Genomic DNA, 12,887 nt, shown 5'->3' with positions numbered 1-12,887 from the left:
TAGGAAGGAGTACTGCAGAAAGGGATCTGGGGATCATTGTGGATCACAAGCTAAATATGAGTCAACAGTGTAACACTGTTGCAAAAAAAGTAAACATCATTCTGGGATGTATTAGCAGGAGTTGTAAGCAACACATGAGAAGTAATTCTTCCGCTCTACTCCACACTGATTAGTCCTCAACTGGAGTATTATGTCCAGTTCTGGGCACAACATTTCAGGAAAGATGTGGACAAATTGGAGAAAGTCCAGAGAAGATCAACAAAAATGATTAAAGTTCTAGAAAACATGACCTATGAGGGAAGACTGAAAAAAACTGGGTTTGTTTAGTCCAGAGAAGAGAAGACTGAGAGGGGACATGATAACAGTTTTCAAGTACATAAACGTTTGCTACAAGAAGGAGGAAGAAAAATTGTTCTCCTTAACATCTGTGGATAGGACAAGAAGCAATGGGCTTAAGTTACAGCAAAGGAGGTTTAGGTTGGACCTAACTTCCAGGGTGATTAAGCACTGGAATACATTGCCTAGGGAGGTTGTGGAATCTCCATTATTGGAGATTTTTAAGAGTTGGTTAGACAAACATCTGTCAGGGATGGTCTAGATAATACTTAGCCCTGCCATGAGAGCAGGGGACTGGACTAGATGACCTCTCAAGTCCGTTACAGTCCTATGATTCTATAATAATGGGTATAAAAAACAAAAGGAAAGAGTGGGCAAGAGAGGACGGAAGTAACAGTGATCGAGGCATGTGGCTACATAGCTAGTCTATTCCTGGCTTGCTTCAAGGGACCACATCCTGCTAGCCGCAGAATCAATACTGATGTTACTGAGTGGCTCTCTGAGGTGAAACTCTGAAGTGTTTTTTTTTCAGATTTTCCTGTCCCAGAACTTGCCCTAAATAAGGCTGAAGTTCTGGATGTCACAGATCTATGTACAAAGAAACCACCTGGCTAGACCCAATTCAGTAAGTCCCCACTGGGTGGGGAAAGGCATGGTTTTATGTTTAGAAAAAAAGTTTGTCACTCTGCTTCAAACACAGGGGCTTTGGCTTACTTGTTGGAGACAGTTACATAGAATCATAGAAAGGGAAGGGACTGCAAAAGGTCATCTAGTCCACTCCCCCACGCAAAGGCAGTGGTTTTCAACCTGTGGTCCGCAGACCTCTAGGGGTCCACAGACTATGTCTAAGATTTCCAAAGGGGTCCACACCTCCATCTGAATTTTTTTCAAGGGTCCAAATATGAAAAAAGGTTGAAAACCACTGACCTAGACCACCCCCGACAGGTGTTTGTCCAACTTGTTCTTAAAAACCTCCATTGATGGGGATTCCACAGACTCCCTTGGAAGCCTGTTCCAGAGCTTAACCACCCTTACGGTGAGGACATTTTTCTTAATATCTAACCTAAATCTCCCTTGCGGCAAATTAAGCCTATTTCTTGATCAATCTTCAGTGGACATGGAGAACAATTGATCACAGTCCTCTTTATAACAGCCCTTAACGTATCTGAAAACTGTTATCAGGTCCCCGCTCAGTCTCCTTTTCTCAAGTAACTTGCTCTCCCTGCTTAGCAAGGCAAGGTCTTCTTTGCCTGAGAATGGCACATCTAATCAACGAAGGCTCCTCTCAGTATTGTGAGCTGGAAAAAGAGCTTGTCACCCACACTATTGGTATGTAATGGTGGGGCCCACAATATGTCTAGGGACTGGCCACACAGAGGAAGGGACAGTTCCTGTTTTGAAGAGCTTCCTTGCCAAAGGTACAAGAGAAACACATGAAAGTTGGTGAAAGAAGCGATCACATTCAAGAATCTAAGCCAGCTGCCCCTCCCCCAAGCTTTTATTAGCTGGCTCAAAAAAGAATTAGATACGTTCATAGAGCACAGGTCCATCAACTGCTCTGAGCCAAGATGGTCAGGGACGGAACCCCATACTCCAGGTGCCCCTAAACCTCTGGATGCCAGAAGCTGGGACTGGACGACAGGGGATGTTTCACCCAATAACTTGCCTTGAAGCCTCTGACACTGGCCCCTGTCAGAGACAAGATATTGAGCTTGATGGACCATTGGTCTGAGCCAGTGTGGCGGTTCTTATACATAATACATTGTAGAAATGGGCATTGAGGAGGGATTTCAATGAGGAGAGGTTAGTAGCTTTTCATACCACTGCAGGGGACACTCCAAATTTCTGCCTATCTAAGATACTTATATGGCCCCCAATACTGTACTATCCGACTGCCTCACAATCTTTAATGAATGTAGCCTCACAACACCGCTGGGAGGTAAGGAAATGCTGTTGTCCCCATTCTACAGATGGGGAACAGAGGAGCACAGAGAAACTAAATGACTTGTGTAAAGTAACACCGGCAGTCTGTGTGGATCAAGGACATGAATCACCTCTCCCACGTCCTAGGCTAGAGCCTAAACTACTGAACCACCTTGTCTCTGTGACCAAGTATACTCCCATCTTCTACTCTGATGGAGGCAAGAACCATAAAACAAGAAAGAACAAAAACAAAGTCCCCTTTGGAGAACCCGGTCTGTTACTTCCTGATAATCCTCTGCCCTGAAGTGAATACAAAATGGCTGCCGGACTTTGCAGACAGCACACTTCCTAAAATTGTAAAGGCATATGTGAAGGGGCAAAGAACATCCCCGCCTCCCACACACACACCAGTCAAGAAGGGCTTAAAGAACTCTGTGGTCACAATCAACCCAACCCACCGCACCTGCATGGCTTGTGAGGCCTGGGGGTGGACCCTTAAAGGGGAGGTGCTCAGCCCAATTATGATTACACTCTGAAACAAGCCGCGCTAGAGCTCCCAGACTAGGGCTACATCTACACTACATCATTTCCAGAGGCGCAGCTGCACCAGGCTGCTGTAGCGCTTGTGGTGAAGACGCTCTTAAGTTGACAGGAAAGAGCTCTCCCATCAGCTTAATAACTCCTGCCTCTGCAAGAGGCGATAGGTATGTTGGCAGCAGAAGCTTTCCTGCCGACATAGTGCTTAAGTGGGTGTAACTTATGCCACTCAGGGTGTGGATTTTTCACATCCCTGAGTGACGTAAATTAAACTGAATTAATCTGTAGTGTAGACAAGGGCTAGGGCATGGGGCTCTTTGCAGAGGAACAGCTTGGCAGCACCGCTAGCCTGCGCCCCCTGAGAAAAGAAGGCAGGCTGGTTTGTTGCATTTATTGACATCCCCAGGACTAATGCTTGGCCTGTATCCATGGAGTAGACTGGGAGCTGGGATTTCCTGTGGAGCCACAGAGAGAGCTTCCCCTCCTTTGTGTGAGGGAGGGGTCTGGCTCCTTGTGGGCCTTGGGACGATTTGCCTTTTTATTTAGACTGTTTTATACCCTTCTGGAAGAGGGTGGACTTGCTAAGAGGTACAGTTGGAGGGCTGTACCCCAGGACTGGCCCACAGGAATGCTGTCACCCAGGGAATGCTGTATGAACGCCTGCCTTCATCCCAAAGGGGCAACCTTGAGACATAACCTTTGACAGTGCAGCACAAAGAAACAAGATCTTAACAGTTACATACACACAAAAGATTATGTAACACCGACAGACAGCAGTTGGCGGCAGATGGGATCGAACCTGGGACCTCTGGAGCTAAATGCATGAGCCTCTATTGCATAAGCTAAAAGCTACATGGCCCTTAGTTAAGGCTGTAGCTCAGTTCCATTAGAGGGGACAGAACACCACACCCAGGACATGTGTGGGTTACAATTGTTTACTTCAGCGATTCCCCCCTTCCATCTATGTCTGATTGAGTCCTCAACACCTGTGCATCAGTGTGTATGTGAAAATTAATAACTAGGGATGGGTGAATCAGTTCAGAAAGCTCGTGAATTACCCTTTCTCCCCTGGCCCAAACGTATGTCCATGCACAGAATCAAGCCTTTCAGAGGCTCTGAAACATTTGGATCAATTCCCCCCTATTAAAGGTAGCAGGGAAATTATTTTTTCCCCCCGTGAAAAATTTCCACAAAAATGAAATTATTTTCATCAAAATGTTCTTCAAAATGTGTTGAGTTTTGGTTGAAAACCCAAACGTGCTATGAAAAATGTTGACAAAATGTCCATTTTGTCAAAAAAGCCATTTCCATCGGAGAAAAATAACTATTCTATGGAAAAATTTTGGCACCACTTCCCCTTGAACTTCCCACATCTTTGGCACAAAATATGACAGGGGCTGTTCTGCAGATAGCTATCATTTCCACACCCACACCCAGGCACTGGAACTGGAAATGCAAGAAATCTTGTGAGAAAATCTGATCTCATGAAAGTAGGGCCCAGTTTTGCAGATATGTTGTATCCAATCTAACCTGTCTAGGTTGGTACAGCTCCAGTAGGTTTTGAGAATGTATAACCATAGGAGAAGCAGCCAAATTTGTGGGGGTTCTAATCTGAAATCATTGGAGGTTTGTGCAGCAACGGCAATAATCAGAGGCAACCCACCTCCCAAATCTTACCTTTATTTGTTTCACTCTCTCGTACAAGGAAAGACCCAACTTTGTTGCCAGGAGCCATCAACAGCCGTTCGGCATCTTTTCTACTGAGAGCTTTAAAAAACCATCTGAGGGAGAAAAGTCATGAAATAGTTATGAAGAGCTCCAAGAAGAGGCAAATGCTACCCAGCTGTTCACTGTCGTGCCATTAAAAGGCTGAGTGTTGTGTTTAGCTTAGCAAAATGGAGCTATGAGGGGACATGATTGCTCTTTAGAAATACATCAGGGGAGTGAGAAGAGCTATTTAAGTTGAAGGACAAACTTCAACAAACTGGGGATAAACTGGCCATGACTAAATTCAGGTTGGAAATTAGAAGAAGCTCTCTAACCATCAGAGGAGTGAGGTTTTGGAACAGCCTTCCTACAGGGGTGGTGAGGGCAAACAACCTCACTAGTTTTAAGATGGAGCTGATAGGTTGATGAACAGGATTAGGTGAGGTGGTTATCTGTGATAGCAGGGGACTGGACCCAACCCAAGCCCTCGCTTTCAGTCCTAGGTTGGATGTTCCTCTGTCTAAGACTGACTACATTTCAGGATGGTTTTAGGTTGGGAAGAGTCCCCTAATGCAACATTTTTCAAGAGATTAGGATAAGATTTCTGTCCACTTTGCGTCCAAATATCAGTGTGAATGTATATCCCAGGGATAAGCCTGTATATATTCTTTTGCAGGTTCAGCTGGACATGTCTTCACTTCTCTATCTTACTAAGTGACATTGCGCTGGGCTGTTAAAGAGCTGTCATGTTCTGCCCCAGGAAAAGGTTTTTCAGTGGTGAGCGGAGTGATGGCTGTATATGCAAGTGCTCTTCCTCAGTGGAGACACTTAAAAAGTTCATTTTAGTTCTAGAGATATTGCTGGTTCTACTTGTATTCCCTGTTTTATAAATATACAGCACATCACTGGAATCAGGAATCGCTCTGAAACTGGAGTAGGGTGACCAGCTGTCCCAATTTTATAGGGACAGTCCCGATACTTGGTATATCCGATATAGGTGCCTATTACCCCCCACACCTCCATCCCGATTTTTCACACTTGCTATCTAGTCACCCTAAACTGGAATGACCTTTTTTTTAACTGTACCCACTGTAGTCTCCTTTGGAATTCGTTGGGACCAAAGCTACTAAATAATCATATGGCATTATATTACAGAGTGTATCCTTTTTAAGCAGTTACTGATTGCAGATATGTTAAGAGACTGAATTCCTTCCAAATTGAAATTGAATGCTGCCTTTTACTTTTCTACCACACTAGAAACTCCATTTGCACCTTCTCTGAGACCTTCAATTCACTGGTATTTAAAGGATATGAAGATATTAGGAATTCAATCCTCCCATTAGAAAGATAGGGAATAGTATCACTGTTTTTGTTACTCTTCTGAATCATAGAATATCAGGGTTGGGAGGGACCTCAGGAGGTCATCTAGTCCAACCCCCTGCTCAAACCAGGACCAATCCCCAATTTTTGCCCCAGATCCCTAAATGGCCCCCTCAAGGATTGAACTCACAACCCTGGGTTTAGCAGGCTAATGCTCAAACCACTGAGCTATCCCTCCCCCCCAAATTCTCATCCCCTAAAACACTCTGCATTTTAAACTCCACTTCCTGTCCTAAACTGGTGTGTAGTATTACGGTGGGCTGTGAAACAGCTGTCACCTTCCAGCACAGCTGTGGCTGCATTTTGGTGATGGACTGTCAGCCCTTCCTGCTCCTATTTTTATAAGAGCCCTGGGAGGGGTTATTATAAATATAAAGCACTGATATTAGTGTTTATGTTTCATATAAGCTCATGCACGTACTTTTCCACTTCCAAGGCATCCATTTGTGCGACGAAGTTACTGGGGACGTAACCCTTCTTTCCAGTGGTGAGAGACTTTGCCAGCCACCAGTCCCCATCTCTACAAACCAAACAGGACAAGAAGCATGAACACCAAAAGGAGCTTTGGCCTGGCTCCCGCCTAAGACGACTTATGGATTTGGAGGCTTCATGAACCTTACAAAGTAGGAGGCACGTTCTGAAGCCCTCTCCCATGTAGGTAACCCTGTACTCACCAAGTAGCACCACAGGGTATGTCTACACTGCAGCTGGGAGGTGATCAAGCTAGCGTGCTAAAAATAGCAGTGTCCCTGCAGCAGCACAGGGCTGGGCTAGCTGCCCAAGTACAACCCGGTCGGAGATCAGAGGTCCATGCCGCCGGGGCCACCCCGATATTTTTAGCACACTAGCTTGATCAGAACTGGCGCAGGTATGTCTACCCAAGCTGGGAATTACACCTCCCAGCAGTGTGGACAGGCCCACAGACACTCATTTCTATAGGCCACCCCCAGTTTGAAGGCAGTCTAGAAAGGCAACCTTTAAAGACGTTGGTTTATTCAACCCTGAACAAGTCGGTGTTTTTCACTTCCCACCTTCAGTCCCAAGCTCCCAGCCAGAGACCCGGGCATTGTCTTCAATTCCCCATCTGCTCCTCACTGCTGCTTCCTTTATTACATTAGGCAGCTCTCTGCTTTGGCCACTCTGAGTGCCTTCAGAAACCACAGCACTACCAGGGTAGTAACTGAAAGCTGTTCTCATCCGCTGGATGTTCAGAGCCCACATGTAACCAGCTGAGTGGTCTCAGCCCAGGGGACAGGTGTCTGAATCAGAAATATCCACCAGCATCACTAACCCCATTTGTGACAGCCTCACAGAGAGGTCATGGACTAACACTTAATAAACAGCTCGTTCACTGCAGATCCCTGAGGGGGAGAGTGGAAAGTCACATGGTAGGGCAATGCAAGGCAAGCCTGCAATGCTGCTCTCATCTGGATTAACACATGGCATGTGTTTCAGGGCTGTCAGTCTGTTGCCTTTCACTGGTACTATGGTCACACAAAAGTTTTTAAAGCAATGTAAACAATGTCCCACCCCAAACTAAACCAAACCCATATCCTTTTTAAGGCAAAGATCAGCCTACGGTGTATACACAGCTAACAAGTCATTATTTATACTACTTTAGCGCGTATGAGCATCAACTCACAGCAAAGTCACATCGCTTGGTGCTGTCCATACACACGTGAACAACAGTCCCTGTCTGAAAGAACTTTTAAACTCAATAGACTCAAAATGTGTTATCATCCCTGTTCTACAGCGAGGGAACCAAGTGACTTCCCAAGATCACAGAGTTAGTCTGGCACAGCCAAGCACTGAACCCAGATCTCTGCAGCCCCACGGTATTTTATAAAGGCTTTTTCAGCAGCAAGTGCTGTGGATGAGGATCACTTACCTAGATAGGATTTGAAGCTTCTCTCCCTTGGTCAGCTCCAAGTCGCGGTCACTTGTGGAGGCGAAATCATACAGTACAATCATAAAGTCCTCATCTGCTGCAAGACACAGTGACACTATTGGGTTTAGCTGGTCTGCCTTTGACTGGGGAATTAAATATGTGGTGCATGGATTTTAGTTTCAGATTAACAGCCGTGTTAGTCTGTATTCGCAAAAAGAAAAGGAGTACTTGTGGCACCTTAGAGACTAACCAATTTATCTGAGCATAAGCTTTCGTGAGCTACAGCTCACTTCATCGGATGAAGTGAGCTGTAGCTCACGAAAGCTTATGCTCAAATAAATTGGTTAGTCTCTAAGGTGCCACAAGTACTCCTTTTCTTTATGGATTTTAGTGAACCCCAATCCATCCCCTGCCCTTGGTCATAGTGGATGACACCACCATCTTCTCAAGTACTTATACTGGGCCTTCCCTTTTAATTCAATATCTCTCTAGACCCGCACATCTAGGCCACATTTAAATCTTGTCGCTACTTTCTACACAACTTCTCTGAGGCCTTGTCTACACTGGCAGCAGTGTGTAGCGTACGAGTAGCCACCGTGAAAAGCAGGCTGCGTCCACATTGTGGTGTGTCGCTATATGCAGCAGTGAAAGGCTCCCCTCTGCCAGAGCCTTTCCCTGCTACTGAGCCTTTCCCTGCATCGGGGAAAGGCTCCTGCACAGGGAGGAAATGGGATGCTGCCCTTAAAAATAGAAGTGGAGATGGGGGAGGCATTGTTTGGGCATGTAGAGAGCCATGTAGGGTAAATACGCTAAGGTTCTAGTGTGTCTTTACTCACCTAAGCAGTGCCTCACTGTCTACTGTTGTTCAGGGAAAGCCCCTGGCGGGCCGGGCCGCTTTCTATACCTGCCATGTCTGCAGGTTCAGCTGATCGCGGCTCCCACTGTCCGCGATTTTCCGCTCCAGGCCAATGGGGGCTTCAGGAAGGGTGGCCAGCACATCCCTCGGCCCACACCGCTTCCCGCAGCCCCCACTGGCCTGGAGGGGCGAACCGCGGTCAGTGGGAGCCGCGATCGGCCGAACCTGCGGATGCAGCAGGTAAACAAACCGGCCTGGCCCGCCAGGGGCTTTCCCTGCACAAGCGGCGGCCCTAGTTTGAGAACCACTGCTCTACATGTCTCTGTGAAGTGTCGACATCGCCTAAGACCCAGCCTGTCCTCTCAGTCCACTCAGCTAAATTTCTCCTCTCAGACCTCAACTACTCCAGCTTCCTCCTTGCTGGCCTTTCCCCACTCAAGACCATTCAAAGTACTGGTGCTGTTGCAGTCATCTTCCTGGCTCCTCTCGATTTCCATCAGCTTTGGATCAGGTCCTGAGATTGTAGACGCTTCAGGGCAGAGTCTCCAGGCCTGATTCTCTGTCCCAACACACCAACTTTACACCAGCAGAGCTGCACCAGTGTAAATGCGGCGCCATGAAACGTAGACTCGGGCCCTGCATCTTACTCTAAATGCTGGCCACACCCAGCACTTTGTGGACACTGTCAGAGTATGACTAACATAATAATCCACTCCAGTGTGGACCCTTTGTCACTGAAATACTTGGCGGTGTTGTTTCATGGCTACATTTCCATGCCCTGTGTCTACGGCACGGCCGCATCTCTCTGAACAAGTATGTAACTATTCACGTGTGCTCTGTCTGGTTACAGCCACTGAAGCAGAAAAGACCTCTGCTTTCCTGACATTCTGGGGCAAATCAAGCCCTACTAGGAGCTTAAGTAAAAACCCATGTGATGTGGAAAGACTTTGTGTGCGCACAGCCTAATTAATGCAGCAGGGGTGATAAATATTCTATATATAGAACGTCGCAAGACAGACAGTCAAGTCACATTCTCTCTTTGACCTTTTCAAATAATGCCACCAGCAAGCAGTCCAGACTACCCCTTTCACTGAAAGATAATACGTCTCCAGAGCAACACGAGTTTTTGTGTGTGCCGGGCCTGGCTATTGGTTTGAGATTTATTGGCAATGTCGCATAACCCAAGGGGGAAATAGTCAGGCTCTGGAAACCAAAGCCTCCTCCAGCTTGTAGGGAGGAACTTGAAGGTCAACTGGGCAGATTCAAGTGTGTCAGTTTGAGGCTTCCTGTTATGGGGTAGGAGCAGCTCCAGTGAGAGCGAAAACTTGGAAACATCATAATGTTTTGCATTACTGTGGCGCTTTCCATCTGAGGATCTCAGAGCACGTCACACAGGGTAATGTGCTAACCCCCACATCATGCCATAGAGGCAGTTAATATTTATCCCTGGTTTAGTGATAATGAGATTGGGAGGAGAAGAGAGGTCAAATGCCCATTATTCTCCAAAGAAAGGCGGATTCTCATTGACGGATATCATCATTGAACCATATTGATTTACAACTCAAGACAGGTTTCAGAGTAGCAGCCGTGTTAGTCTGTATTCGCAAAAAGAAAAGGAGTACTTGTGGCACCTTAGAGACTAACCAATTTATTTGAGCATAAGCTTTCGTGAGTTACAGCTCACTTCATCAGATGCATAAAAGTGGAAAATGCGGTGAGGATGTGTTTATACACACAGACCATGAAAAAATGGGTGTTTATCACTCAAGACAAGCTTTTGAGCTCACATGGAGCTCTTCTTCTATCTGAGCTCAAAAGCGGGTCTCTTTCACCACAGAAGTTCATCTAATAAAAGATATTACCTCACCCACCTTGTGTTTTAAGAGATTATGATAAGTTTAGGTCCTAACATATTTTGTATTAAATTAATATTTCATTATAAACAGAAAAGAAACATTTAAGAAGAAAAACATTATAATTTAAATAACAAAATCAACAAAATCCAATTTAAATAAAAAAAAATCCATGCCCCCCCCTCCGCCCGGTCAATTTTTATCCACCCTGGTCAATGGCAGTTTCTCCACTGACTGCAATGGTTTTTGGATTAGGCCCTATGGGAACATCTTCACTGCAATAAAAGACCCAGTAGCGCCGAGTCTCAGAGCTTGGGTCAACTGACTCGGGCTCATGGGGTTTGGGCTGTGATGCTAAAAATAGCAGTGTAGACGTTCCAGCTAGGATTGGAGCCTGGGCTCTGAGACCCTCCTCCTTTGCCAGGTTTCAGAGCCCTGGATATCTGCACTGCTATTTTCTCTCCACAGCCTGAGCCCAGTTCCACAGCCCGAACCCTGAATCAGTACCACAGGTCTTTGTGGTATAGTACTGTAAAATAAGGGATAATACCACTTTATGAGCTCTTCTGTACAGCACCTAGCACAGTGAAGCCCTGACCTTGGGAAGGGCCACTAGGCGCTGCTGTAATATAAAAACAACAACAACCCGCATACTTTAATTCCAGCCCAATGACTGCTTGGGTCAGCCTCGCTTTCAGAAGGGCTCCCTTAGTCTGCACAGGTTTAGGGACTACTAGTTCAAACAGTTCTCCCACTGCTGTCCCATCATGCACTGGTGGATGTTACAGATGTCCCAGAACCCATTGCTTCAGAGAGCTGGGCTGGGTTCTGTGGGATAGCTCCTCAGAGGGCATTGTGCCCGAAATGTTTTACGACAGTGCTAGGTGGAGGTGGGGCAAAAGGGCCACAGTTCAGAACGTGAGTTGGCAATGGCATTGGTGAGGCCTCATCTAGAGTTCTGTGTCCAGTTTGGGGCCCCACACTACAAGAAGGATGTGGAAAAATTGGAAAGAGTCCAGCCGAGGGCAACAAAAATGATTAGGGGGCTGGAGCACATGATTTATGAGGAGAGGCTGAGGGAACTGGGATTATTTAGTCTGAAGAAGAGAAGAATGAGGGGGGATTTGATAGCAGCCTTCAACTACCTGAAAGGGGGTTCCAAAGAGGACGGAGCTCGGCTGTTCTCAGTGGTGGCAGATGACAGAACGAGGAGCAATGGTCTCAAGTTGCAGTGGGGGAGGTCTAGGTTGGATATTAGGAAAAACCTTTTCACTAGGAGGGTGGTGAAGCACTGCAATGGGTTACCTAGGGAGGTGATGGAATCTCCTTCCTTAGAGATTTTGAAGGTCAGGCTTGACAAAGGCTTGGCTGGGATGATTTAGCTGGGGATTGGTCCTGCTTTGAGCAGGGGGTTGGACTAGATGACCGCCTGAGGTCTCTTCCAACCCTGATCTTCTATTCTATGATTCTAATGCTAGTGTGGGCACACTAAACCGTCTGTGCTTTCTCTGGTCCTGTGCTCCCAGATCAGCTAGGAATGGCCCAGTTCTCTAGAGCTGATGGCCTTAAGACATGGCCGTAAGGGGCTCAGAGCAGGGTTAGACAACACTTTCATAAAAACACCAGAGGCCTATTTATGCAACAGCTTCCATTGAGGCTACCACTGGGTGTAATGTAATGCCAGGGGCCTCTCAGGCTGCTCAAACATTTTCCATCAAAACTTTTTTTCTGTGGAAATTTGGGTGAAAATGTTCATGGGAAGTGTCAAAATTCGTGGGTGGGCTTTTTGTTTGTTTTGCAGGTTTTTTGTTTTGTTTTGTTTTTTTCTTCAGAAAACTGAACATTTTTGGTCACAAATGTTTTAGTTTTAGGTTGAAAGTTTTTCAGACGTTGGTCATAAATTTTCACTTTTCATTTTTTCAGTATTTCCAAAATTCCCAATGGACACAGCTCCTCCCCACCCAATGCTTTAGTCCATGTGTCTAGTGGTGCAAGCATTAGGACAAATATTTTATATTAGTGACTAATGATTTGGGGGGCCACGATTTTCAGAAATCACTCAGCACCTGCTCTATGAAAAAACAGGCCCAGTTGGCAACCCCAAAATGAAGGTGCTCAAAAACCCCTAGTGTTCTCCAAAAATCCAGGCTGTGATGTGGATAGCAAGACAGAGGAGAAGGGAATTCCCTTTACCAAACACCTTTACAAAACCACCATATCTTCCCCCTACCAAATGCAAGATCAGGACTCCATTGTGCCAGGTGCTGTACAAACAGAATAAAAAGACAATCCCCACCCTCAAGAGCTCAGGGAAGATGTAGGCCCTTTGGGGAATGCCAACTTTCAAATCCTCATGGTCACCACTGGGGACTTAACCATGGGGTGTGAAATGAGCAAAGACCCACAA

General features: G+C 46.1%; 1 protein-coding gene across 12 annotated transcripts in view; it reads right to left on the bottom strand.

Annotated features, from left to right (window-relative positions):
• BLK (BLK proto-oncogene, Src family tyrosine kinase) overlaps nucleotides 1–12,887 on the bottom strand; it is a 150,753-nt gene that overhangs the window by 26,221 nt on the left and 111,645 nt on the right. For 6 of the 12 annotated variants that reach the window (XM_043542111.1, XM_043542107.1, XM_043542108.1 and 3 more), the window contains 3 exons: nucleotides 7,772–7,865; nucleotides 6,305–6,403; nucleotides 4,474–4,577 (listed from right to left, as the gene is read on the bottom strand). In XM_043542111.1, the coding sequence (XP_043398046.1) occupies nucleotides 4,474–4,577; nucleotides 6,305–6,403; nucleotides 7,772–7,865 (297 nt within the window). Of the gene's footprint in view, nucleotides 1–4,473; nucleotides 4,578–6,304; nucleotides 6,404–7,771; nucleotides 7,869–12,887 lie in introns of all 12 variants that reach the window. The other 6 variants (XM_043542104.1, XM_027831064.3, XM_043542103.1 and 3 more) reach the window with 1 other exon arrangement.

The sequence above is a fragment of the Chelonia mydas genome, chromosome 3 (genome assembly GCF_015237465.2).
Source record: "Chelonia mydas isolate rCheMyd1 chromosome 3, rCheMyd1.pri.v2, whole genome shotgun sequence".
In the NCBI taxonomy this organism is placed as follows: Eukaryota; Metazoa; Chordata; order Testudines; family Cheloniidae; genus Chelonia; species Chelonia mydas.
The sequence above is the reverse complement of the archived record's forward strand: the minus strand, read 5'-3'. Positions and strand labels throughout refer to the sequence as shown.